General features: G+C 42.2%; 2 protein-coding genes across 6 annotated transcripts in view; one reads left to right on the top strand and one right to left on the bottom strand.

The window, feature by feature from the left end:
- NVL (nuclear VCP like) overlaps positions 1-10692 on the bottom strand; it is a 44215-nt gene extending 33523 nt beyond the window's left edge. For 2 of the 5 annotated variants that reach the window (XR_015716291.1, XM_016221201.2), the window contains exons 1-10: positions 10591-10675; positions 8768-8841; positions 7961-8013; positions 7776-7875; positions 7436-7493; positions 6424-6693; positions 4186-4318; positions 3890-3966; positions 3252-3386; positions 1778-1879 (exon numbers count right to left, since the gene is read on the bottom strand). Coding sequence is in view for 4 of the 5 variants with exons in the window: in XM_016221201.2 (XP_016076687.2) it covers positions 1778-1879; positions 3252-3386; positions 3890-3966; positions 4186-4318; positions 6424-6693; positions 7436-7493; positions 7776-7875; positions 7961-8013; positions 8768-8841; positions 10591-10647 (1059 nt within the window). In the remaining variant the exon portion in view is untranslated. Of the gene's footprint in view, positions 1-1777; positions 1880-3251; positions 3387-3889; positions 3967-4185; positions 4319-6423; positions 6694-7435; positions 7494-7775; positions 7876-7960; positions 8014-8767; positions 8842-10590 lie in introns of those variants that run through there. The other 3 variants (XM_016221202.2, XM_016221203.2, XM_016221205.2) reach the window with 3 other exon arrangements.
- A 5050-nt stretch (positions 10693-15742) lies between these two features.
- On the top strand, positions 15743-24185 carry CNIH4 (cornichon family member 4). Its single transcript, XM_087829072.1, has 5 exons — positions 15743-15811; positions 19024-19092; positions 21136-21248; positions 22713-22853; positions 23994-24185. The coding sequence occupies exons 1-5, from the start codon at positions 15743-15745 to the stop codon at positions 24019-24021; spliced, it is 420 nt and encodes a 139-aa protein (XP_087685198.1). The 3' UTR covers positions 24022-24185.
- The last annotated feature ends 3757 nt before the right edge of the window (positions 24186-27942 follow it).

Here is a 27942-nt window from a genome sequence, read left to right as displayed (position 1 = left end):
GGAGCTAGTGTTTAATGGGCAGAGCTTCCGATGGTAAAGACGAAAACTTCTGAAGATGGAGGGGGATGGCTACATAACCATGAATGTACTTAATACCACAGAACTGTACACTTTAAAGTGTTTACAATGGTTACGCAAACATATTCACCCCCCAAAATAAACAAATGAGGATCTGTCAAAATGAAAACCTTAAATAAAATATCTATATATAACCTAAAGCACAGCTCATTCTTAGTTATTCAGTGGCAAGGAGTGACACTGATTATGCTACGAGTCAGATTCTCAGCCTGGCTAAGATGCAAATCCACGGGGACCACTGCAATTTCAAAGGAAAGAGATCTGGCGCATCACTATGGGGCTCTCCTCCTAATCCCCCCATGACAATGTTTGCAGAGAAGCACTTTTGACTACTGGATACATGACCCAGTTACAAGAGGCGCATTTCAGAGACAAAAGGTCCCAGAAAGCAAGCACATACTATTTATTAGTGGCCTGGAAAACTGAATGAGAAAGAGGGAGAAAAGAATAAGCTCAGCACTGGTTCAGAGAGAGCCACACGACCTAAAGGTGCCATCTGCCTCTTTTACCTTCTTCATTCACCATAGTGTTTACCATAAACACAAATAGTATGATCTATCAGCTCACTCTGGAAAACAGGTACACCTGAGAGTTCAGCTTTGCTCTGCACAGTGCCCTTCCCAGCCTTTCTCTGCGCCTTCCTTGTATTGTCCACACCCCTTTCAATGTCAGTCTACACATCAAACCAAGTAGATGGTTTCTACATTCTTGCTATTTTAAAAGATATTTCCTGCTAAAATACAATTTCTCTTTTAACTTCACATCAGCTTTTAGCAGTTGCACTGGCCATTTTCACCAATTCCTATATATTCTGGGTACAAAAGACATAAAATGAATCTTTCCACCATCTTTAGTTTTCAATTTTTTAACCCATGTGATGACTAGTGACTGCCCAAGTGTGCATGTTTACAGGCTTTTGGTGTGTGCTGGGCACTAAACATTAAAGGTTTTAGAAGAATCCTCTCATTTATTGCTTTCAATAACCCCATGAGATCTAAGTAGTACTATTAACCTAGTTTATTAGTAAGAAAACTAAGGGTTAGAGTGGTTTCAGACCTGAAAGTAGAGACAATTAACCAGGAAACTACACTGAAGAGAAAACTTTAATTGGATGCACACGTCATCTTCCTCAGAAGTTCTTAAACACACAAATTTAATGACATGAATTACAACTAGGATAAAATCCAAGCTGTAATTTCTTTGGTGACAGAATTTTCTTTTCACAGCTTCAATTATGCAAACAGAGAGGAGTTTATGCTAGCATGTCTATGGTTGCTTTTATGTGATAATTCTAATGTTGAAAATGTTCACATGCTTACAAGTTGTTTGGGAAACCTAAATTGTGGGAAATAAAAGTGAAAGAAATTATCACAAGGATAATCTATTTTCCACATACACTACCAGGTATGACAGCCTAGAACTTCTCTCACCAATTATACTTACGCTTGGCTTCAGATGAATAGACTGTTGTATCCAATGGTCTGCATCAGTAAACCTGCCTTAAATATTTAGCCATCACTTCTCTGCATTTTCGCTAAGATCAAGTGTAAATATTTAGCCGTCATGAGTAGCAAAAATTACCATGTTTACAAAAGAAAGGCCAGTGAATGGGTGAAAAACACTAGCATTAGAGAAAACAGGATCTTCAATATAACCTTATACAGTGTGACAGCCTGACATTAGTCATCAGCTGACTCACCACAGCCTGTTCAAACAGTTCTCTCAGCTTCTGCTCAGATTCTCCAGATACTCCAGACACAATCTCTGTAGCAGCCACCTTTAGAATTGGAAAGTCAAGTTCCTGCACACAAATGTATAAAAGAATGACCAAACTTGTGAATTTTAACTTCCCTACTTTTTCCTTAGTCAGTCCCTTTCTCAAAATTACATTTTTAAAATGACTAATTTCCTGAGGAATATCTTTTTGTGTTGGTTCGATAAAAAACTTTATTTAAAAATCTACGGTTTTATTCAAACACATTGAGAAGACACCTTCTACTTGTTTTTACTTTACAGATATCACTATAAAACTGTTATCGTCTCTTCTGAATAAAGGGTCTTGAATCTCAAGAGCTATGATTTCCTCCACTTAGAAATGAGCCAAAACAAATTTATCTGCTGGAGAGGAAATAGCAGGGGTTGTGACACAGTTGTCCCCCATACACTCTAATAGCACTTTTCTATCCCTAATCCAGACAAGTAGCCAGTTACTGGTCTTCAAGTAGAGAAACAGAAACTACCCCTGTCCCACCTATACAAATAGCGACAAGCCTGCCCAAATCCTAAACATTCTTTGGGCCATCTTAATATTCCACTTCGCAACCATATTTTCTTTGACCCCAACTCTTAACTTGGGTATCTCAACAACAATCATATGGCATTTTGCACTTCTGTCTCTCACTTATTACCATTGTAACTATGTAGACATTTATTTGCTTCGATGACTGTTTAATGTCTGTCTCTCACATTAGACTGAAAAACTCATTAAAGATGAAAACTGGGTTTGTTGTACTGTATTTTGATGCCTGGCACACAGCAGTCACACAACAGATTTATCCAACAAATGAATAAATGAGGCAACTCCATCAAGTTCTCCTACATAAAGGATTTTGTTTCACAGAATACTAATCTATTAGTGATCAGCACAGCATCCTGTTCTTCAAACTGAAGTTACTCAGACATTTTGCATTTTACCACCTAATACAGTTTCTGAAAAATATGATGGGACTAAAATAAGATAATAACTTTTTATTTTGCCAAGCATCTATTTTAGAAAGGATATTTTAACCCTAAAAAGTATAAGACCATTACCATGAATGAAAATTTTGAATAAATATAGCTCTATAAGAAACGCTACATCCTTGGCTTTCTTATTTCACTGCCCTTTCGAACCACTGGCTTAAAGAGAAAGAACTAAAATGTAAAAATACTAAAAAGGGGGGGATTTTTCAGAGCTGTATAATTTTGCTCCCCATCTAATCCTTGCCACACAAATAACTGAATACATTTAAAAAAACAGCATCTCACAAACAGCAGCATGAAAGAGGTAAAAAAATGAAGAAGGAATCAGTCCTCCTGAGAATATGCCAAGTCTGGTTCAAGTTGACCAAAGAGAAAAAACAAACAAATAACAACAAAAATAACAAAAGCACCCAAGTGTCAGCAAGCCTCACCCCAGCGATTGCATGTGCAAGTAATGTCTTCCCACAGCCTGGTGGTCCATGGAGGAGAACACCACGAGGGGGTGTGACGCCCAGGTGCTGGTACACCTCCGGGTGACGCATGTGTATGAGCATCTTGCAGATTTCCTAGCAGGGAAGAAAGAACAAAGACATCTTTCCCAGCCCAAAAGAGAAAGAATCAATGTGGAATGAAATGTCCTATTCTTTGGAGCAGCAAAATATAGCAGGGAGAGTGTAGGCCTGAATTCTAGCTCTGGCACCTATTGTGTGACTTCAGCAATAATATGTCTGAGTTTCCATTTCCTAATGTCTACCTTGTAGATGGAATGAAAGCTAACTAGCATGGTAACTGCAATAGACACTAAAAAATAGTAATCATTATTTTTAAATAATATTACTTATAAAGTATCTAGCTTTATACACACTATAATTAAAGTAGTGACAACGTTGAAGGTATTATGCTTCTTTTATTCCTCAATACCCTGAAGGGTACAAGTTACGTTTGCTCTTCTCACCTTCCTAGTCTCCTTTTCTATACCTAGTTCCTATTAGAAACAAAGAGGCAGACTTGGTTTACATAACTCATTGGCAATAAACCCACTGGAAGTAAAATTCTGAATCCTAATAACCTTTAATGTAGTATCATTGCCTCCAACATCTTCAAACTTCACACTGGAGATCTGGAATTCTAGCGCCCTGGCTTTAGCTGGCAAACAAAGAGGGAGAAAATGAAAAGATCAGTGATTCAGTAGTAACTCAGAATTATATTTAAAAATTCTTCAGTAAACAAAGGTGCACTAGCTACTGAAACATTTTCTAATAAACATCTCTGCACAAGGAAGGTCCCCCAAGCAAATCAGCTTGGAAGAGTGATGCCTCCCTCAAAGCACACACAAGCACCACCCCTCCCAGACCCGCAGCTCACCTTTCTTTTGCAGGATACCTTCTATTTCTCCATCTACTTCCTGAGTATCCCCTTGTTTCCTTTTGCTTCCTTTGCTCTTCAACTTGCTTTTCTTTTTTTTATTACTCTCCAGAAGAGATGACTCTTTTGAATCCTGGATGATTAAAGCAAAGAGAACAGGAAAAGGTCCATTGATGATTCAAAAGAAGAAATGTCTGGCAAACCAAAAGGCTTGGTTCTTGGGAACCACTTAGAGACAAGTTGTCCAAGAGAAATACAATGTGGGCCACATATGCAAATTTATATATTCTAGAGCCCCATTTAAAAAAGGAAAAAAGTGAAATTAATTTAATAATCTATTTTATTTAACCAAATATATTCATTTCAATAAATTCAGTACAGAAATTGAACAAGATGCTTTGTACTGTTTTTGTAGTAAGTTTTCAAAGACCAACATGTACTTTATGCTTATAGCACATCTCAAGTCAGACAGTAATTTTCATGGGAAATACTTGACGTGTGTTTAGATTTCATAAAATTTACAGCTGAAAAAGTAGATTCACTTACCTATGTTGTCCCAAACATACTTAGAAATGAATTGTCAAGAAATGAATTAACTACTTTTTTTTTAATTTAAATTTCAATTCCTCATGTACACTAGCCAAATTTAAAGTGCTAAGCAGCCACATACGGCCAGCACTTACCACACTGGACAGTGAGCCCTGGGTCAAAGATAGCCAGTCTATTATGGGAGAAATTACTTTAAATCCCCTCTCATTCTGCCACGTATTAAAAAGAATCAGTTAAGAATGATGTCCAATTTGTTCAGTACACGCTAACCGCTAACTCATCAAACTTCACTTTCCTTTATGTATATTTCAATTTTAAAAGGTTAAAAAAAAATTGGGTGTTTACTTATTCTTTACATTTAAAAAAAATGTTTTTAATCCTCACCTGAGGATATTTTTTCCATTTCTTTTCAGAGGCAGTGGGAGGTGGGGGGGGGGGGGGGGGGGAGAGAAACGTGGATGTGAGAGAGACACATCAATTGGTTGCCTCTCACACATGCCCCGACTGGGGGATCGGGATCAGCCCCCAACTGAGGTACATGCCCTTGTCAGGAATCGAACCAGGGACCCTTCGGTCAGTGCGCCGATGCTCTGACCACTTAGCGAAACTGGCCAGGGCCAGTCTATACATTTTTATAGTGCATCCATTTATGTAGGCTCCCTTAAGGTATTACCCTAAAGTGAAAATAAACCACATCGATATTTTAACAGCTATCTTCCCTACTTCCTACAACTATCAACTTTCTGTAACACATCCCCAAGTAATAATTCTTTAACTCTCACTAGTAAATGCATCTCCGAAAGTTCATTAGGCACAAATTCAATGAACTGAAGACTACATGCTACATGTATTTTAGCCAGGGACACATTATGAAACAAAACAAAGCCCCTGCTCTCTTGGGGCAGATATTTCTCGTGAAGAGAGACAAAAAAAAACCCAAGTACACAATTACACAAGACAGGTGGTTTTAAGTCTTAAAAAAAAAAAAATCAGCAGGGTTAGGAAACAGAGCACCCAATGATGTGCTGTTTTACATTCATGTCAGAAAAGGCCTCTCAGTGAAGATGACATATGGAAAGAGCTGTGCAGAAATGATGGAGGGAACCACCTGAATCTGGGAAGTGTTCCAGACAGAAAGGACAAATGCAAATGCCCCAAGTGCGAGGGTGCTTGGTGTGTTATAACAGCGAGTGTACACTGTACCTAAAGCAAAGCTGGCAGGTGTAGGGGGAGGGCAGTGGATGAAACTAAGAGGCAGCAGGGAGGATCAATCATACGGGGCTTTAATGGCAATTGCAAGGGCTTTGATTTTCCACTAACAGAAGCCACTGGAGGATTTTTAATACAAGAATGACAATGATCTCACTTAACTCATAAAAAAGATATCTGTGTGAAAAATAAACTAAGGAACAAGAGTGGAAGCAAACTCCAGTTGGAAAGTTATTTCAATAGTTAAAGCAAGAAAGACTAGAGGCATTATAAACTGTAATAAAAAAAGTATAATGGTTTTTAAAAAAAGAGTAGAGGCATGGACTAGGATGGAAATGATGGCAGTAGTAGGAAGTGATGAAATTCTACACATATTTCAAGTTCCTGTTTTCTCTTTAACACAAAAATCTGCTTATTATATTCGATGAAAAGACTAATGTACGCTAACAACGTGGGGCTAAAATTTCACTATAAAAATACCTCTATCGCAGATACTGTCTTATGATTACTTGTTTCCTCTGACATGTCCAAGAAAAAACTGTCTTTCTTTCCACCTGGAGTTTTGTCAATAAACCATCCTCCTTCAGAGCCGCTAGTAGGGGTCTTCCAAGGAATGGAGCAGGTTTTAGAAGCTGTTGGTGGTGCTGAAACACTGGTTTCTCTTTGCTCCATCTCGGGAGTACTTACAACAGAATCAGGATTTCCTTTCCGATATAAGGAGAGCAGGGAAGTGTTCATGTGATTTGCCAACTGAGAGAAACATGATTTTAGCATAAGTTACTCAAAGGTATTCATGTTTGATTGCCTGTAAGTTTTCTACATTGCACTTCAACAACTTCTCTCATAACACTGAAAAATAGGTATTTGCCATGAAATGATTCAATCACAAACATTTACTATCCAGAAAAGTGTATCCACTTGCCACTCCAAGTTAATGTACCAATTCATAATTCGCAGTTAAATAAAACCAAATAAAAATGGTTGCTTTTTAAAAATATAACAGAAGCAAGTATGAAAATGAGCTGGTAGTCAGTCAATGAGAGTCACTACTATTCCGTCAATTCAAAAATAGATGAGTATCATTATGACTATTAATAAATTCAAAAACTGAATTGCCAATGGGAAAAAAATAGAAAGTAAGTTACAAATAATTTTACATATTATTCCCATGCTTCCCTTTAATCCAAGTCTATTTATTGGTAATGCTAACTCTGGCAGAAAATGTATCTTTTTCTTCATGTTTACTATTAATTCCCCTTTCTGTTCATGTCTGCCCTTATTTCTGGCCATTTCCTTCCCTTCCCTTCTTTTTCCCTGCATAGTAGACTATAAAAACAACTACGGGAAAGATGGTTAACCCAAGAGCTCACTACCACTGTACACAGGAAGTATCAACTGTTTCCTGATGAAGATGTTAAAAGGCTCTCATTCTAAAGGCGGTTCATTATGATTTTTAATAAATCAAAGTAGGTCCATTAAATGTCTGGCTTACCTGTGGATCTGGGTAATCTTCCATATCTGAATCACCATCCGAATAGCTTTCAGTATACCTGAGTAAAAAGAGGTGAAATGACAGTAACACTACACAAACTTTTTCATAAAATACAGACAAAGTGCACTTTCCAACGAATATATGAGGCCATATAACCTCAATGCCTTCAGACTTCTTTGGGGAACAGTGAGCATTCAGCGTGTCTGGGGTTAAGGATTGGGGCGGCTAGGAAAGCGTTATGCAACGCCCGCTCGGCAAGGAGGAGCCACTAAGGCTTTAGAGTGGGAACGTAACGAGCTGAGGCTCACGCCGGGGAAGCCCCCCGCTCGGTCATCCTTACTCATTATCCTCTTCACCTGCTCTTGCTCTTTTTGCCAGATGTTCATCTTCTAATTCTGCTACATTCCTACGTTCCTTCTCACTGTTAATTACACTAAATACTGAAACAAAAGAAAAATGCCATAAGCTAAAACCGTCCTTTCCAGAACTTTATTAGTACTTCAGTTCTAACACTAATAGACTCACCTTTTTCTACCTGAATCCTAAAGGCATTTCTTTTTCTTCGACCATAGTCTATGCTGAAAAACATAACAGAAGTTTAGTACAGCGGTCGCCCCAACACAAATTTGCACGAATATGTAATTATGTCACTGAATTTACATTGAACATAAACCTATTTCCAAACAACTTTGGAGTTTACATTTTTACTACTGTAATCTTTCTTGATTAGAAAAGGGGTTATAGCATCAGAAACACAGCCAGCTTGTACTGAAGGGGACAGAGACGGATGAAATGAAGGAAGGCTGCTGACTTCTGGGATTCTACACAACAGGCCAAAAGAACTATTCAGCTGTGAATATGCATTCTCCTTAAAGAAAAAGGAAGAATGACTTCCAAGGAAGTTCAGAGGTTGGCAAAGCTGCCACTGCCATCAGGGACCCAGGGAGCACAGGCCTGTGGAGTGGCACTGTCTCCTCCTCTGTACCAAAGGGCAGGGCAGCCACCCTAGTGAGCCCACAGGACAGAGCACTGAGCCAGAGGATTATTCTTAAAGTCTAGTGGAACTCACCCTGCTACATTTCAGACTTGCTTGAGACCATAACCCCTTTCTTCTTTGCAATTTCTCCCTTTGAATGTCTATCTGATGTTTGTATAATTGAATTGAACTCCAAACTTATGGACTAGAGAACTAATGCCACTTGAACTATTAACATCAAGTGGAAATTTAGGCAAAATGGAAACTTAAAAAATGGTAGGAAAGAAACAACAAAACAACAATGGGGGGAAATGGTAGAAAAGAACAGCAAGAATCTGTACGCTCCATTTCTTTACCTGTACATTCTTTGTAAATCAGATGCTAAGACTCCAGTGTCCACGTATTTGCCACATCTGTTACTGGTGAGGTACTAAACAGAAAATATGATAAATATAAACACCCAATATTTCAAACTCAGGGGTTTTAATTGACAAATAAGAGACTGAACTACTCAAACACGTTATATTTAATATAAACTCTTATTAATAAAGCATACCAGAAACATAACTAAAAATCACTAAATGACTGTCACATCTGGAATCAGAGAATTTAATTAAAATTATCATTATGACACAGGAAAACAATAACTAGAACAGCTATAAGGTAGTGAGTACTTACTATATTCTAGGTTCCCAAATACCCCAGAACAAAGCACTAAACTCCCAAGGGCACCAAGGGATACTTTAAATTTGAGGGAACATGGTAATATTTGATATCTGCCCAACACTGCAGGAATTACAGCCTGAGACAATTCATAGCTTCAATATTAAATCACCATCTGACGATGTCATACCTTTGCAAAACCGGGTTTTCAGCAGTTGCTATAATAAAAAGAAAATCCCATGCAAAAATCAATGTGGAACAGGATGAGAGTGGCAGTTGGAACAACCTGAGGGCAAGGTATGAGAAGCTGTCCCACAGGCACATAAATCCCACTCGTAAGTAATTGTGGTTATCGGGTATTACTTTTGGGTCTAAGAGCACCATAAATATACCTGCTGGCCATCCAGCCCAAGTCTCCCACTTGATAGAGCAATTTCTTCTCAAGAATCCCTAACACATGATAACGCTCTCTACGTAAATGCTTCCAATGACAAGGGACTAGCTAGCAAAAGCTGCACTGCTCCAGTTAACCTTTTCCTTCACTGGACTCCCATCCTATGCTGTCATTTACTATAGTCAACTACTTCCTCAGAAGCTCCTAAGTTTTAGGTCCAGATTCCAAACCCAGCACGTCTACATAACTTCCACGTGGATTCCCCACCAGGGCACATGCGGGCGATGCAGGTATGATCCCTGCTGGGGAGGCAGCTGATGGATGTATCCCTCTCACATCGATGTTTCTCTCTCCCTCCCTCCCCTTTCCTCTCTCTAAAAACAAATGAAAACATATTTCAGCGGTAAGGGCACAGCACGCAGGGCACTTCCAACACTCAAGGAGGCAGTTTCAAAAAGAAGACCGTAGAGCGGCCGGTAAGGCAAACGAAAAACAGGAAAAGATTACAGCTCCCAACGTGTAATGGAAAGAAAAATCTCTCCCTCCTCCTAAACGAGACCGCTCGCTAACGGTACCATTCATTCCAAGACACTCAGCACACACTGCTTTCTGCAGATGACCATGAAAATGAAAAAAAAAAACACACAAAAAAGCCACCTTAGGTAAAGTGCGTATTATAGTCACATCCACCTATTTGTACTGTATCCCAACCTGACCCCAAGTTTCTGGAAAACGGAAATGCTTTGTGGCCCCCAAAGCGCCTCGTACAGTGGGGGGGGAGGGGTCCGAACACCGTTTCTGTCCTAACGTCGCTACAGGAAGATTTTTAACTCAAAGGCTACCTCCGGCCTCCTCACTGACCCGGGCCGAGGTCCAGCAGAGCCGGGCAGGGCCCCTGACTGCACCTCCCACGGTCGCGGGCGGGTTCTAGCCGCTCCGCCCACAGCCCGGAGGGCAGGCCCCGCACCGCCGGCGGAGGAGCGGACCTGCCACGAGTCCCACGCCCGGACCGGGACCGAGGGCGGGCGGCTAGTCGAGTCCGACGTGGGAGCCGCCCTAGGAAGGAGCCCTTGGACAGCAGACGCGGACCGCCGTGAGGCCCCCGCGGAGCGGAACACGCACCTGGACGACTCGCTGCTTCAGCTTATTATCCACGAAACCCGCGGGCCTGGGCTTCATCGCGTCTGTCGTCGCCGCCTCAGCCCTGGAACCCGGCTTCCCTTGAACCGGGGTCCTCCCCGGGGTTGCCCGCGGCAATCGCCGGGCCAGCTGCATCCGAAACGCGCCCCGCTCGGCTTGCCCCACGCCGCTCCCCGCAGCGCTTCTGTCCCGCGAGCGAGGGGAAAAAACTACCGACAACAACGAGCAAGCTTGAAAAACCATCAGGTGGTTTCTCGAAGTCTTATTTCACAGGCACATCCACCGGGCCCTGGGTGTCAAGGACCCCCCCGTTTGAACAAGCTCAACTTTATTGTTTCCAACTGTGCGAACACGTGCACGCGGCGGCGGCGGGGAGGCTTCCGCCGGTGCCCGTGTTGACAAACTTGGGTTTGTGTGTCTGATTCCAGCCGTTCGAGCCACACCTCTGTGCTGGTGCAGAGTTAGCCTTGGCCGAGAATCTTGACAAAACCAAAAAGCTGTAGGTACTTGGGACGATTTGCAAAGCATAAAAACACCCTGCCACTGCTGCTTGCCTTCCTGACCTAATTACCCACGTCCTGGAGGCCGACGAAGAGGCTGGGTGTCCAAAGGCAGGGACTGATGGGCTCGCCCAGGTGACCAAACCATCGTGTCCGTTTGGAAATCGTTTCACCTTATGCCTTTTTCGACAGCTACTCTGCTGAACACGTCCAGGGCAAGGCTCCGTCTTGGCTCAGAATTTTATTAAACATGTATTTGCACCAAAAAGTGCATCTTCAAGTCAAGGAGACTCAAGTAAAGGGACAGTCAAAAAGAAAAGAAAAGAAAAAACAAAAACCCCACCCTGCCGGCTTTAGTTTCTGTTTGCTTGTTAATGGGGTTTTGAATATTCTCATTTAAGGTGCAGCCTAAGTCGTGTGTTGTAGTATGAAGAGGGGAGGAGAGGAGATGGAATTAAGAGAAGGCCGTGAGATGTTAACATACTACTGATTTAGTTTCTGTTTAGAGTTCATATGATGTCACTACTCCTTTCAATGGTTCTTATCCGAACGATGAATAAAGTATAGATTCTCACTCTGAAATTCAAAGGATTGGTCAACTTGACTCTAACTTCACCTCCTCCCTCCACCCGGTGTGTTTACTCTGCTTTTCACAGAGCAGCACTGGCCTGCATTTACGCAATGAATATTTATTGCAGGCCAACGATTTCACAGGCACTGGGTACAGCTATGAACAAACAGGAAAGATGCCTGCTTCTATGGAGCTTACAGTTGCATCGAAAGGTAATAATAAATAAGTTACACACAGCCCTTTGCTTCCATTGCCGTTTCCCCTTGTCTACAACGCCCTTCCTGGCCACCCTATGGCTTTCAGAATCCTAGCTAACCATCTGCCTTTCAGCCTTTCCTGATATTTCCCTTCTCCACTCACTGAACCCTCCTGTCATTCATTCAGCACGTATTTATTGTGTGCCTACAAGTTTCAGTCCCTGCCCTGCCTCTGGGTCTTGTGAGGATAGTGAAAGAATTATGATTGTAACTTTTGTAGCATCTTTTTTTTTTATTAGATTAGTATGTGTGTGAATATATTAAACTTGAGCAACCATTCCTTATAGCACGTAGCACAAGTACAGTCGATGCCCAGTTACTTTTTAAATGTAATTTAATCCCATGCATGCAAAATGTACCACAAAGAATGAAAATAGGCTGAAGGGCCCTGCAGCAGCATCACAGCATAAGCCAGGCAGCATAGTTATTAGTCTATAATTTCATCATAGAATACTATTCTACATTTAGGTTGGCTTCATGGGTATGCAATCTGTGTATTCACAAAGGGCTTTGTGCTCACAGGGCCCTACACTTGATTTAATGCTTTACTGTTGCCATCTTGAAATTCTTTTTTTAAACTTTTTTAAGTTCTCACCCAAGGAGTGAGGATATTTTTTCCATTACTTTTTAAGAGAAAGGGGAAGAGAGGGGGTGGGGAGAGAGGGGAGAGAGAAACATTGATGTGTCACATTGATTGGCTGCCTTCCTCATGCCCCCGACTGGGGGTGGGGATCATGCCTGCAACCCAGGTACATGCCCTTGTTGGGGAATCGAACCCCCAACGCTTGGGTGCACAGGTGCACAGGTACATGCTCTAACCATTGGGCACACCCTCCAGGGAAAACGTCCTTCCTTCTTTAATGGTACAGCCCCACCTAGTGGTAGTGGCACATTTCACTTTCTGTTCATACCTTTCTGAGAATGTGACATGTAAGGACCTAAAGGATAGTAGCAGGAACTGGTTGTGAGGAGAGTTTCAGGTAGAGAGAGTGCAAAGGCCCTAAAGCAGAAAAGTTGACTTGTTCTAGGAACAGAAAGAGAGAAAAAGAAACTCCTTTCTTGTTTAAATCACCATTAGTTGAGGTTTTTGTCATTTACGACCAACATTAATTTGAGTGGACATAGGTTATTTGAAGGAATATAAAAAGTTGAGTGTAAAATTAAAATGAAAGAGCAAATGGCCAAAAAGGGACAAAGATTCTTGAATAAGAATATCATTATTTTTTAAAAATTCTAAGATATAATTTATAATGAAATGCATCCATGGTAAGTGTATAATTCAATTATTTTTTAAGGTGAAGTAAAACTTGCATAACAAAATTGACCACTTTACCTATTTTACAGTATAAAATTCAGTGGCTTTTAGTACATTTCCAGTGTTGTGCAAGTATCACTACTATATAGTTCGAAAACATTCATCAGCCCAAAACGAGAGCCCATGCCCATGAAGCTGTTGCTCCCCATTCCTCTGTTTCCCCAGGCCCTGGAAAACACTACATTTTTGTCTGCATGGATTTGCCTATTCTGGACATTTCATATAAATGGAATCATACAATATGTGACCTTTTGTGTCTGGCTTCTATCACTAAGCATAGTTTGTTTCCCAGGTTTGACTATTGGTATCTCATTCCTTTCATGGTTGATTAGTATTCTGTTGTATGGATACATCACATTTATCACTTCATTAGTTGATTGACATTAGGATTATTTCCTCTTTTTAGCTCTTAAGAATGTTGCTGCTATAAACATTTGTGTACAGGTTTTTCTGTAAATACCTGATTTCAGTTCTCTTGGGTATATACGTAAGAGTATATATGCTGGGTATGTGGTAATTCAATGTTAAGCTTTTTGAGGAGCAACCAAACCGTTTTCCACAGCAGCTGTGCTCTTTACATTCCCACCAGCAATGTCGGAATCCAATTTCTCTATACCCTCCCTGACTTGTTTTCTGTCTTTTTCTGTGTTTTGTTTTGTTTTTAGAAGCATTTTTAAAAAATATATCTTTATTGATTTCAGAGAGGAAGAGAGAGAGAAACATCAATGATGAGAGAATCATTGATGGGCTGCTTCCTGTAGGCCCCCTGCTGGGGATGCAGCCGGCAACCCAGGTATGTACCCTGACCTGGAATCGAACCTTGATCCCCTGGATCCTAGGTTGATGCTCAACCGCTGAGCTATGCTCACAGGGCTTTTTGTTTTTTAATTACAGTCATCCTAGTAGGTGTGAAATGGTATCTCATTGTGATTTTGATTTAATTATAGTTAATTTCTTAATGATTGTCCTGGAAATTATAATTCACATCTTAATTTATGACAATCTAATTTATAACATCTTAATTTATAATAGCAACTTAGTTTCTTTGGTATACAAAAACTTTGCTATTATATGTAGGTTTGTCCCTCTCACTGTATTATTCCTGCCACATATTACATCTCTATACATTGTGTGTCCATGAAAAGATATTTAATTATAGTTTTGTGTAGTTGTATTTTATTTAACTTTATTGAGATGTAATTGACATAGAACATTAATTTGTTTCAAGTGTACAGCATAATTTGATATTTGCATATATTATGAATCCATCACCGCTGTGGTTTTGATTTGCCTTTCTGTAATGATTAATGATGTTGAGCATCCTTTCATAATCTTATTGGCTATTTGTACACCTTTGGAGAAATGTCTATTCGAGTCCTTGCCCATTTTGTAATTAGATTATTTGTGTTTGTTTTTGTTTTTTTTGGTATTGAGTTGTAAGAGTTCTTTATATATTCTGGATATTAATCCCTTATCAGATATATGATTTCAAATATTTCTCCCAATCCATAGGCTGCCTTTTTACTCTGTCGATTGTTTTCCTTGACACCCAGAAGTTTTAAAATTTGATGTAGTCCCATTTGTCTATTTTTGCTTTTGTTGCCAGTGCTTTTTTTGTGTCATATACAATAAATCACTGCCAAATCCAATATCATGACGCTTTCCTCTATGTTTTCTACAGGAGTTTTACGTTTTTAATGAAATCTAAGCTAATTTGAAGAAAATCTCTCCTTATAGTCAGTATGGGTCATTCATTTGGCAGACATTTATTAAACACCAACTATTTACAGGATACAAGATATTGGGGTACAAAAACTAATAAAGTCGGTTACTCTTATCCTAAGCTAAGGTGTGGCTGGCTGGGCATGTAATGAGGGCAATGCGAGGAGGGCTTTGCTAGAGGTGTGTACAAGGTGCAGCGGGAGTGTAATGAGAGCTGGTTTATAAGTAATCTGTTAGCAATCCATCCAGCTTTAACCTATGAACCCTTTATGGTCCTGTGAACCTGTACGGCACCAGGCAAATCCAGTCGGCTTTGCCTTCACTCTAATTCCCCTCTTCATTCTCTGTGCTCCTAAGTGATCTCCTTGCAGACAAACTTGTCTTCTTTCCCACATTTCAGCGCACCAAACAGAAGGATATTTAAAAAAATGTCAATCAGATCAAGGTACTTTCATCCTGAAAACTCTCCAGTGGTTTGTGACCATATTAGAACAAAAGTCACACTCCTAGCCTGGGGGCCACGAGGCTCCCGAGACCTTGCCCACCCCTTTGCCAGGAATTCGTGCAGATGAACTACACTTCCCAGCATGCATCGGAACGACAGGCAGTTTTTAAAAAAGATAGACTACAACTCCCGGCATGCCGCGCCCCGGCGGAGCCGATTACGCGCCCCAGCAAGGAGGGCCCAGGACCTATCGGGGGCGGGGCGGGCGCGGGGCGGGGCCGAGCTCCAGAACCCGTTTGACGGAAGGAGCGGCGGCGGCGGAGGATGGAGGCGGTGGTGTTCGTCTTCTCCCTCCTCGACTGTTGCGCGCTCATCTTCCTCTCCGTGTACTTCGTATCCTTGCCTGAGGCGGGCGGAGGCCTCCGCGGGGCCGCCGCCGGAAGGGCGGGCCGAGCTTGGGCCCGGGTGGGGGCCGGGGCAGGTGCGTGGGAACGAGGGCGGCGGCGGGCGCGGGTCCCTGGGCGCGGGCCGCGGGGACCGGCGTGGCGGCGAGCCCGGGCAGGAGCGGAGCCCAGCTGCCCCGCGTGCCCTGCGCAGGCCGCCGGCCGAGGGTCCGAGCCGGCCTGTCCCGCCGCGCGCCCGCGGGGCCTGCCCGCCGCCGCTCGCCCGCGCGGCGCCCGGACCAGCCCTGCCCTGAGCCCGGCGGGCTCTCGGCCTGCCTTTGCCGGGTCGTGGTTTGCCTACCCTTTGGGACCCTCGAGAGACGGGGTCGCGGCTGCTCTTGGAGATCCCCTGGCGGGGCCCTTAGTCGGGTGCGGGGTGCCCCGACAGTGACTCCCACGCCCCGCGGTGCTCGCTCCCCGACCGCGGGCGTTGGGACGCGAGGCGGCGATTGGCGGCCTCTTGTCATTCTCTCGGCACCCCCCCGTCCCCCCCGCCGCCCGCCCCTTTGTTCTCGCGGGTGTTGGAACTTGGGGGCACCTTGGCGGTCCAGGCGCGGACTCTTTTTCAGAACCGGGCGGCGCCGCTCCTTCGCGACGCCGCTGGAGGGGGTGTTGGGGAGGATGCGTTTTAAAATCCGCCTGCAGCCGACCAGGGGGGTGCCGCTGGCGGCTGCAGACCTGTGAATGGAGCCGCGATGCTCGGGAGCTGTAGTTCCCGGGCGTTCCTCACCGTTGGCACTTTTCTGGGCCCGCCCCATGTTTAAAACTTCAGTGTTTTGTGTAGCTCTTCATGTCAACAGCATTTTAACTGTATTTCCAGGTCGACAAGGTTGTTCAGCCGGGCACTCCAGAGGCTGCGTGGGCTGCAACTTTGCCCTACCTTTGAGGGAGCATCTAGTCTTCGTTGTCACCCAGTTCATTTAAGTAATTAAATAGAAGGTCGGAAAAACGCATGAGAAACACTGCATTCCCCCCCCCCCCTTCTTTTCTTGGGAATCCCGGGTGCTCCTTTCTGACAGTTAAACCTTTTGTCCGCCTGGGGATGCTGAGTATGAGACAGTTGTCCAGTGTGCGGCTTCATACTGTAGTGTGAACAGGCCGCCTGTTGCCATGGGAGACAGGATTTGGAACCGGGCCTCCTTGCCTAGCTGGATATTTGCCCTGCACATCACTTCACCTCTCTTAAGCCTTCGTGTTCTCTTTAAATGTGGGGAAGTGTTTACTTCCCAGATGCGTGTGTGTACAGTGAGAACCGGTGCTAAGCACCTAGCACAGTGCCGGTCCCATGGCCATGAGTCAGTAAATGTTGCTCTGCCTTCCTCTCCTCCAGTTGAGCAGCAGTTGTATGAGGTTTGGGGAACTAAAAGGGCAGCATCATTTGCCTAAGTTTTGGTGACCTATGGCTCTCTGCGACAAGGAACTGGAGCTTACACCCAGAAAAATGAAAGTTGGGTTTCTCTTTTTGCAGTTTGGAAAATTTGGCTTGATATTTTCAAATAGCCTTGGCTTATACCGATTTAATGTACATAGAAAAATGTTGGGTGGAATAGCTTAGGTAGACAGTAAGGTACATTCAGGGTGTGTTTTGATGAAACTCAGCATATTGTGTTACTGTATTTTTGGATAGTTGCCCTAGCTTAGTATTAAAGCCGAGAAGTGGGAAATGGTCAGGATAGACATTCTGTAAGGATAGGAGTTTTCCTGGACTTTGAACCCTGAAGAATATCTGCAGAGAAGGAAAGGGGTGGGTGGCTGTTTATAATCGCACACAGGCAAGAGCAAAGGTATGCTCATGTCATTTCTGGGTGATGGGGTTAAGGAGTATGTGGAGCACGTGGTGGATTTTGGTGTTGGTAGCAGCTCGGGTTGGAAAGGCTGGATTCGGTCGGATTTTGGAGGGCTTGAAGGTTCAGGAGGGGGGCTGTCACGTTTACCCTCTAGGCAATAGGGAGCCATTGCAAAGTTTTCACGTAACGTGGTGTACTAGGAAGATGAATCAGCAGAATGGGTTGGAAACCGGGAAGATTGGAAGGTAGGAAAACGTTAGGGTTCACCTGGATTTTAAACAGAGTGCTAATTTCGGGCAGGTGAAAGGAGGGATTAATGTGAGTAGTGTCAGGAAAAAATGGTTGCTAGTACCTGGTGACAATTGGTTATGAGATATGAAACAGAAGGCAGACATAACTTTCCATATTTTGAGTCTGGGCAAATGATGCTTGGGTCATTGGTAGAAATAAAACAAATTGGAGGTGGAATGATTTGTAGAGAAAGTGATGTTTGACTTTAGCTGTGTTGAAGTGATAGGGGAATATCCATGTGGGAATGTTTAGAATTTAGTTGAGAACCTTTGCTTATAGCAGCATTGTTGGGCATTTTCAGACAGAAAAGGAGAGAGAGTAGTGTAATAAACCCCATGTTTCTGTCACTCACCTTCAGGAATTTCAGTGTTAGGCCATTCTTCTCTCCCTCCCAACTATGGGGGGTGGTGGTGGTGGAGCATTTTAAAGTAAACCCCAGGCATTGTCATTCAGTTGAAGAATTCTTTTCGTCGTCTGTCTGTCCCTCAGATGTTTATTTGTGAATTTATATTTTGTACTAACAACCATTTTTTGCTTAATTCAGTATAATATATGTGTATTGTGGAATGTTTGGGAGATAGAGAAACGTATTAGGAAAACAAGTCATATGTGACCCAACTTTTGCAACATAAGCAGCTAACATGACCATGCTGCATTTATAGTTTTGTATCCTGTTTTCTTTTTTTATATCTTAAGTCTTCAAAGACATTATATGGTTATGTCATAAACAAACACTATTTTTCCACTTTGGGGAATTCAGGTTCTTAACATTTACACTATTTTCATAGGTCTGATTTTTCCATTTCTTATAGCTGCTGTTTGACATTTGAGGAATTCACATGGAATGTTCTGGTATGGGTCACATTAGACTTGAGCATAATGAGAGTATTATTTTGTGAAAAGCATTTGTTGAAGGAACACAAATGAGAAAATTGTGTTGTCAAATAAATGAGCTTTAAGGAAATAAAATTTTTTTCGAGTCTAGTCTCATTCTGCCTTGCAACTGGGGTTGCTTTCTGAGACTTAAAAACAAATACTTAATTGTTACTTAAAAAGTCTAATAATTCCTTATCTTGCTCATCAGATAATTACATTGTCTGATTTAGAATGTGATTACATTAATGCTCGATCATGCTGCTCGAAATTAAACAAGGTAAGACGTTTCTTTGCTCATTTCCTCCATTTTCCGTATTAGAGATTATTATAGATAATCAGCCTACATATATTTGATTTCAGAGTGCATATTGTCTCTTATTGGAATGTTGGTAGAACTATGTGTTTTCCAGTGTTTTAAACATGAAACTGCTGGAAGACCTAACTTGGAATTTTGTTTCTTTTTCTGCTTCCTTTGTCCCTTTGACCACAGGGGACATTACTACCCAGACTAGGTGAACGTTTCTTACGGGGGTAATAGTTCTGTCTTTTGTTGACTGAAGGACCTTTTTGTAACTGGCTGAGTAGAGGAATTAATTAGCTGATTTGTTTTAAAGCCATTTTACCTTTGGTATCGTCAGAACTTTATATTGGCAAGAACATTCTGAATTGCGGGGCTTGTCTAGATGCAGAGAAACCAGTTGGTCCTGATTCGAGGTGAGCTGACAGAAGAGCTTTGCAGATAAAAGTTCATGTAAAAATATAATGCTGAGCAGTGCTTCGGCCTGACCTAAAAGTGATTTCCACGTTTCTTAAGTTTACCTGGCCCGTGAGGGAAATAAAGATATATTTGGAAAGTTAAAATTTCTAGGAAACGAAATTCATTCTCTCTTCTTTTCCTTTCTTTTCTTCCCCACCACCCCCACCAATTTTCTAGAAAATGGTTTAATACAGTGATAAATAAAAGATTTTGTGTTTATCTACTATGCTTTGAGAGTTCTTAAAAATTTTTTTTTTTTAATTGAGATATGATGATATATAACATTAAATTAGTTTCAGGCCTTCTCATCTTTAGAAAAATGACTACATATAATCAGATGGATTGTATGTCCTTTTATATTTCTTGCTTTCTTAATATTTTTGTTTTTTTCTTTTTAAATAAAAATAAAAATCTAAATACAAAGAAAAGCTTATCTGGATTCTCCTACTGAGAAAATTCCTTCAACTTGAAGTTACGTAGTTCTTTTAATGTTAATTATTATAGGTAACTTTTCCTAGATTGCACAGCTAATAAATAGCATAGCACATGGATTCCACTCCAGGTTTGTTTGACTTTGCTGCTCACACTTATATTAAATTGGACACATTAAAAAATACATATAAAATATTAAAAAGTTCCAGTTGGCTGCAAATTAGGTTTAAGGCTCAGAAAGTCCCTTCTTTGTTTGCAAAAAGTACCTAAACTCCAAATGCAAGAGACCTGGGGCCAGCATGTCTGTCTTATGCTACATTCCTGTGCCACAAAATAGTTGGACAAGTTACTTAATCTCTCTGTTTTATTTCCCTCATTTCTGAAGTGGGGAGTGCCAGTTTTTGGCTCCATAAATATTAGCTATTATCGTCTATTAAAAGAAAAATTTCTACTCCTAGAAGAAGACCATTGATGAATTGAGAACCTGCCATAATAGCTGTTGATGCATGAAAACTAGAACATTGCCCAAGAAACAAAGAGCATAGATAAGGCGCTGGGTGCTATAAAGCCAGTAGGCTGGGATTCTGGTATCTTAGTTCATTATCATATTTGTTCAACAACTTTAAGCTGTTATTGTTAAAGTACTGTGTGTGTGTGTGTGTGTGTGTGCGGTGTGTGTGTATGTATGAATGAGTGGGCGTGAAATGATTTCCCTCAGGATCCTGGAGACTGCAAAATGGGATTGATACTCTGATATGAAAGGCAGCATGTTTGTGGATCTACCATCCCTGATTAGAGTAAGAAATGAGGCTCTAGCATAGGCACTGGGAGAGAGAATAAACCATACCCTGTACTCCCCCTAATTGTCATTCAGACCTGCTTAGTGAATAAATTGGAACCTTTGCTTAGGATACAGCACAGTTGAAATTGAAGCACGTCATGTGTAAGCTGGGCCCTGACGTGTCTGCATGGGCTGGGTGGTTACAGCAGTCTGCAAATCTGAGACATTGAGTCTAAAAATATCTTGAAACACTAGCTTGAAGTTCCCTGTACTTTCGCTGATTTAGCTTCCAGTGACATGCCCATTCGGGACCCAGTTGTGAGATGTGATACTCTGTTCTCCCCCTGCAGTGGGTCATTCCAGAATTGATTGGCCACTCCATCGTCACTTTATTAATGCTCGTTTCATTGCACTGGTTCATCTTCCTTCTCAACTTGCCCGTTGCCACTTGGAATATATATCGGTGAGTATAGTTTACTATTTTATGTCAGGGACGTTTAAAGAAAAAAATTTATTTTCTTTTAACAGCTTTCTCTTCTCCCATAAAAGATTTGTGGAATTCAGAGGGGCATTTGCACTTCACAGAAGTCAGGGTTGAAAAACTGAGTGGGGCAAGGGGGAGAGCTAGAGGCAGCTTGGACGGGAAGGCAGGAAGAGGTCATGGGCAGCGTTAGGCCACGATCTGTATGTGGCCCAGACGCTATTAAACTCATTGTTTCTCTCAAAGTCACCCGACTTCCTTATCTGTAAAAGGAATCAATCAAGGACGACAACTATCCTGTGTAGCTATTATATACAGTGATAATATGAAATGTACGTGTTATCTGAAGAGCCCCTGAAGACTCCATAGTACATTAAGATTAAAAAAAAGTTGGAGTCCAGCCCTGGCCGGGGTGGCTGTTGGTTGAGCATCAGCCTGTGCACCGAAAGGATGCTGGTTCGATTCCCCGTCAGGGTGTGTGCAGGAGGCAGCCAACCGATGTTTCTCCTCTCTTCCCTCCTTTCTTTTTAAAATCAGTAAAAACATTAAAAAAAGTTGGAGTCTATTCTGAGTCTGTGGGAACACTGGATTGAATTGGTCTGGATTTGGAATGAGGTGCATGCTTATGGTGCCCTTATCTTCTGTGCTGACTTGTAGCCCCGTTCCTAGTCCCCACTGTGGTCATACTGTGACCACTATAAAAAGTACATTTCTTATTTGTATATTTTGCATTTAATCTGTATTTTTTTTAGTTATGTAAAGTTAGACATCACTTTTTCAGTCTGAACTATCCATTTACTGCCTTGATTGAAGAGTTTTATTTCACCATAGGAGCATTTATTCTAAATAATTTCTGTTCTGTCTTCTTTAAATTGCTCCTTTAAAGTAGGTACGATTTATAAACCATGCAGACTGAGATATTCTATCGATTGATCAGCAGAAGCACCAGAGATGGGATTTCTGGTCTGAACATAGAACCTCTTTTTATTGTCATCTGTGAAATGGGAATAATTATGTCTGACACTACTCATCCTTATAAAGATGTTGTGAAAGTGAAGGGACTTGCATTAATTTAGAACTTTTTAGACAGAGAAGATTCTAAGAACTTAATGAAGTTGGTTTGGTTTGGAGCCCCCTTCATGCGTGTCTAAAGGGCTTAGTGATTTTCTACAGAAGATGCATAAGGGTCTCAGTGCATAAAATATCCTCTCATGTTACTGTATTTGTGCCAGAGGGCAGGAAATCACACCAAAATAACAGTATTGTATTTTTCAAAGGAAAACTAAGTGGTGGCCCATGACTTCACCCTAATACCCTGTCTATATTTGGTCTGAATTTAAAGCTGCTAATTGGTTCACTTTTAAAGGCTGATTATTATTGGTTACTTAGTTTTGAACATTTATGCTGATGATTTTTCCTTCTAATATATGTGCATCCTTTTACCAGGTTCATTATGGTGCCAAGTGGTAACATGGGAGTGTTTGACCCAACAGAAATACATAATCGAGGGCAGTTGAAGTCACACATGAAAGAAGCCATGATCAAGCTTGGTTTCCACCTGCTCTGTTTCTTTATGTACCTTTACAGGTGAGTTTACTGCCCTCCTGGTCTTTTCCTGGACCCCATGCTTGCTTTTGATGGGTGAGATACTATACTGTAGGGTATAGCACTGACATTGCAGCGCCTTGGGGGATTATGTGAATTTCTTGCAGTGTGTAGATTTTTATGTGTCACTGAATCAGCATTCTGTGTGACCTACAATAGAGTTACTCTGTGGTGTTAGTTATTCCTTATCTGTCCCTACCTTATCGGACTGTGATGTGCACTAAATGAGATGATGCCTATAAAGCACTTAGGTTTTTGCTGACCTATAGTAAACCCTAAAAAAAATCTTTCCAAAATATTTGTTACTATTAATCTGCCTGTGCACTGAGTACACTTAGTACGGTTAAATTGGGACAAGTCTTTAAACAACTTATACCATTAGTAATGTCAGGGTATTTCTGTGTATTTCATCATTTGATCTCAGCAAAGCAAAGCTGATTCCAGTAAAAGGAGATAAGTTTTGTTACTGTGCTGGTTTTAATTAGAGTATTTCTTGAGAGACTACTATGTGTCAGACACTGTAAGGCACTGCAAGGGACACAAAGCAGCAGCTCAAAACCCCTCTGTAAAAGCTGGAGCCTGGTATTGCCATAGCCGGGTGTTATCCCGGAGTATGCAAGGGACCGCGCCTAGATCCTGCACTTGTCTCAGAGGAGCTCACAACCCAGGGCTGGAAGGGGAGCTGAGGCATACGGGAGGCCATGAGGTGCGGAAGGAGCCCGTGCAGCTGCCCTGGCTGAGCGCCTGCTTGTGAGGCCTGAAGAGGAATGTGCTAGGGGGATGGGGCAGGATGGGGAGGGGGGTTGGAGGCATAGGGGCAGCATGTGCAAAGATCTGCCTAGCCAATTTGTTTTTTCCTGGACATAGCTTGTTTTTTTCTAAACTATAGCCCAGTATTGGTTTTAGGTTATATTCCCAAACCCGCCTTGATTACCTTAATTTTCAGTAAAATACATAGGGCATCTAGAGACCCTAATAGAGATTTTCTTTCCTTTAGGTATAAACAATTCACACTCAGATGAGTGTTCCTTGCTGAGCCTTAGGGATATAAGTTTGGACAGACCAGGCTGTGTGGGACATTCCTGAGGAAACATTGGTAACCTTAATTTCCTCTCTCCACAGTATGATTTTAGCTTTGATAAATGACTGAAGCTGGAGAAGCCATGGTGAAGTCAGCTACACTACAGTGCAGTTGAGGAGCCAGAGACTAACGTCATCCTTAGAACCGTAACCATAGCAGTATATTTTTTCCTCTTTGAACAAAAAAATATTTTTGCTGTATTTTTACCATATAAACTATTTAAAAAACATGAATTGAGTTTTTGTAGATTTCTGGTTCTCGACTTTAGCCTGAAGCCCAACACGTAAAGATGTTTATCATCATTTGTGCGTTGAAGATGGTAGTTTGGATGTGGGAACAGGACTGCCATCCAGCCTTGCCTGCCAAAGAGCTGCTCATCACATCAACTGAAAAGTCAAGAGTACAGACCAGCAGTTCACCTGGGCAAAGGAGGAAAGTCAGTTACCCTTTGCCTATATTATGGCAGCTTCATGTATTTATGAAGATTTAGGGACTGTCAGCTAACATATTTTCGTAAGAATGTTAATGGAAAATGACATTTTAAAGATTATATATTTCGCTACGGAATTTGTGAAACCTTATAAGCCATTTGTCAAGTACAATGTCATTCCTGCTTATAGGAAGGAAAATTCACAAAATTAATCAAGAGCTTTCATTTAAAAGCTACTGCCTCCAAGATCACCAGCAGACCTCTACAGTCCCAGGTCTTGTTTGTATACTAATTGTTCCAGTTGTACTTGATCTCTGAGATAGTTTTAGTAGGTTTGGAGAGGGATTTGGTAGATGTTCAGGTTAGAAGCAGGAATAGTCATTCATCCCGTGTGAGTGCTCCGCTTGGTGCCAGGTTAGCTGGAATGCCGGCCTGCTGCACCGGCCGCTCCGTTGGGAGCTCCAGTACAAGCCATTTCTTAGACAAGGCCATGTCCACCCAAGCTCAGTTCCTTGGAGCTTGTAAACTTTTGCAGTTGATCAGAGCAGTTAACCTCTGGCTCTGTTTGCTGGGTCAACTAACCTGGCAGTTTATTCTCAGTGCCACTTTGTGCTTTAATCTTAAGTGCTGGCATTCGGGCAAAACATGGTTGTGTTTTATGGCAGAGTCCAAAGGGATTATTCACTGTCGAGGCAGAACCAGGTGGCTAAACAAGGCGTGTGGTTACCAAAAGAGCAAATGTTGTGTGTCCTTTCCACCCCGGACTAGGTCTAGCCTTGGCAGAAGCCAAGGAGCCAGCAGAACTCCCTCTACAGACAGGCCCATGTTTCAGGGGTGGATGGAATGCCCTGGCCACACTCAAAAGGAACAGTGAACAGCAGGAACAGGAAGCTGGGTTCTGTTGGCCTCTTTGGGGTCTCAGAAATCGCTCCTTGTGGTTCTGTCGTATTTCTGCCAGGCAAAGAGCCAAGAAGCTGTAACACAGGTTACTTTGCTTGCATCTTTCTTTTTCCTTCTGAGGCACCTTTGTTTAAAAAAACAAAAGTCTCTTCACTCTGCCTTCCTCCCTAAGGTCCAGTGCCTCTTCATGTTCTGCTCAGGCTAATAAAGCAACAGACACTGCTGGAGAACTGAAATCCTCAGAACCGAGAGACAAACAAGCTACGTCAAGCTCAAAGGTGGTGGAGGGCTGTTGACCAAAATGTTTTATCTTCTTATTCAAGTATTTTAAATAACCAAAATCAAACCCATGTAGTTGAGAGTGCGGCTGTCAGTTCACCTGCCAGGCGAGCACTGCTGGGCTGAGCACATCAGGAAGGTGCCTCGTTTATAACAAAGGGCAGGAGCTTTCTACTTCTGAAACATGAACCATGCCTAGAAACAAGTAAAACCACCAGTCCTGTATTGCTTGTCTGTATCAAAGCCAGAAAAGGGGGATAAGTCTAGTTTTTGTTTCCATTTTTTAGGCGCTTCTCTACAAATGATGGGAAGGGGAGAAGAGCACTGCCTTGAAAAGCTGTGGTTAGGATGCTGAAGATTAACTTTAAGCACTTTCCACTGATAGGAGTTGCAGAGGCCTTAGAGGTCATTCGGTCCAACTTCATCTTAAAGATGCAGAACAGGCCTAGAGTTTGCATCTGGAGTCCTAGTGGTTAGTCCAGTGTGGCCTCTCCCTTGTCACTCCTCTTCCGTCTCTGTGAAGGCACAGTTCCTGGGGCTCAGCCAGTGCAGATGACCACAGGGTGCTCCTGTGTGCACAGTATTTTTACCTGTCGTGTCATTTCCCCTTTTCCTTCCAGCTTCTCAGTGGTAGCAGGGGCCCTCTCTAATCACCGGAACCTCAGGTGAGAGGGCTGAGGAAGCCACATCCAAGATGCAGCTCAGTTTATCGCAGCCTGGCAGGTCCCCTCAGCCACCTTCTCATGCCATACCCACGACAACGGAGTAGGAGTCCAAATCAGATTCCTCTTCCCCCATCTTAGTTCGAGGCTGAGAGCTAAGGAAGCTTCCCATGGCATGTCATCTCCCATGGCACGTATCACTTCCTACCTGGCATTACAGTTGTTTGTATGCAACTTCTCCTACTAGACTGTGGGTTTGTCAGTGAAGCCTTTTGGCCTTATGCCATAATTTCAACGAAAATTGTAAAAAAGATAGTAGCCAAATTGTTTTGCTTTAGTTAAATACTGTCTGATGACTGAGGGTCAGAGCGTTAGGGTTAGCGTGTGACCTGCAGTAACAGTCATAACGCCCCCAGAACGACAGATTTAAAGGAACCACTCATGGAGCGAGCCTGCTGCTGAGCTCAGGTTGCTCTTTGGAAGACATTTCTTGATCAAAGCTTCTGCTTTTAGTTGCCTCCCTTTCAAGTGGAGCAGGGAAGAGGGAGTGGTAAGTCACATCAGTGAGTCAGGAGCTCAGAGGTTTGACTGTGGCTTCCTCTTCTATTTGGTTCACTACATCCGTTACAGAGCAACCTTGGTTTCATTGTATCAGTTCCCATTGAACATTAGAACCTAGTCAAGAGGTGACTCAGTTTAATAAATAAATTCCCGTTCTCCAATGCAGTACCTTGTGTGTCAGAGACTGAGGGGCACAAAGATTCCCAGCTACACTCCACTCCCAGCCATCGCTTACTCCTGCTGCGCTCACCTTACAACTGCTCTTCTAAGCACCTTATACTTTTGGGGCAAGAGGCTGGCACTTGAACAAGGAAGGAGCTTGAATCCTTTGTCTATTTTCACAGCTCAGTCCACTCAAGTTGATGATATGGAATCAAGTTCTAGAGCCTGATCTTATGTGACTTGATCAGCAGCGTTATTTCAGATTGCACACAAATTGGGTGAGAGTCAAACCTGATGGTTGAATTAAAAGCAACGAGTTTGGCTGCCACTGTATGCTCCATCAGAGACCTGCTGGGCACGGCTAATCCTGTTACTTGGGAATTTTCTATTTTACTAACTACAGTAATTGAACTCAGGGGCATTTTTGTTTTATCCATAACCTACTACCTTCTGTCTCCCACCCTGTTCTGGGTCACCGGACATCGTTATGGAATAATTTACTTATCCCTGTAAGATAAGTTCTTCACACACACAACCGCAGTACCAATGTCAACAAAAACTAGTAATTCCTCAGTACTGCATATCTAGTTGGTGCTTAAGTTTACCCCATTGGTTCATTTTGTGGTTGGTTTGTTCACACTGGGATCCAAACAAAATCTAAACGTTCATTCGGTTCATGTCTCTTAAATCTACTAGGTTTCCTCACTATATGTTGAAGAAGCTGGTCATTTGGCACAGTGACCACTTGTGTAGAGCCCCAATATTCTGGATTTTGCTGACAGCATCCTCTACCTTCACTTTTAAATGACTCAAAAAAATTGTTTGTGGTTTTACTGTATGCATTCTCACATTACAGTGTGATCAGTAAAATACTGTTAGCTGCAGATAAGGGAACGAGGCTTTTGACAGGTTAAGTAACTTGTCTGAAGTGACATATCAAGTGGTAGGATTTATATTCAGGTCCAATGACTCCGAACCCATGATTTTAACCACTAC

Source organism: Miniopterus natalensis, chromosome 21, assembly GCF_054644295.1.
Source record: "Miniopterus natalensis isolate mMinNat1 chromosome 21, mMinNat1.hap1, whole genome shotgun sequence".
Lineage (NCBI taxonomy): Eukaryota > Metazoa > Chordata > Mammalia > Chiroptera > Miniopteridae > Miniopterus > Miniopterus natalensis.
Note: the sequence above shows the minus strand (reverse complement) of the source record. Positions and strands in the feature narration are given on the sequence as shown.

Coding starts and splice junctions, on each gene's coding strand:
- CNIH4 (XM_087829072.1), top strand. CDS start 15,743: ATGGAGGCGGTGGTGTTCGTCTTCTCCCTCCTCGACTGTTGCGCGCTC. Junction 19,093..21,135: donor GCTGCTCGAAATTAAACAAG/GTAAGACGTTTC, acceptor CTCCCCCTGCAG/TGGGTCATTCCAGAATTGAT. Junction 21,249..22,712: donor GCCACTTGGAATATATATCG/GTGAGTATAGTT, acceptor TCCTTTTACCAG/GTTCATTATGGTGCCAAGTG.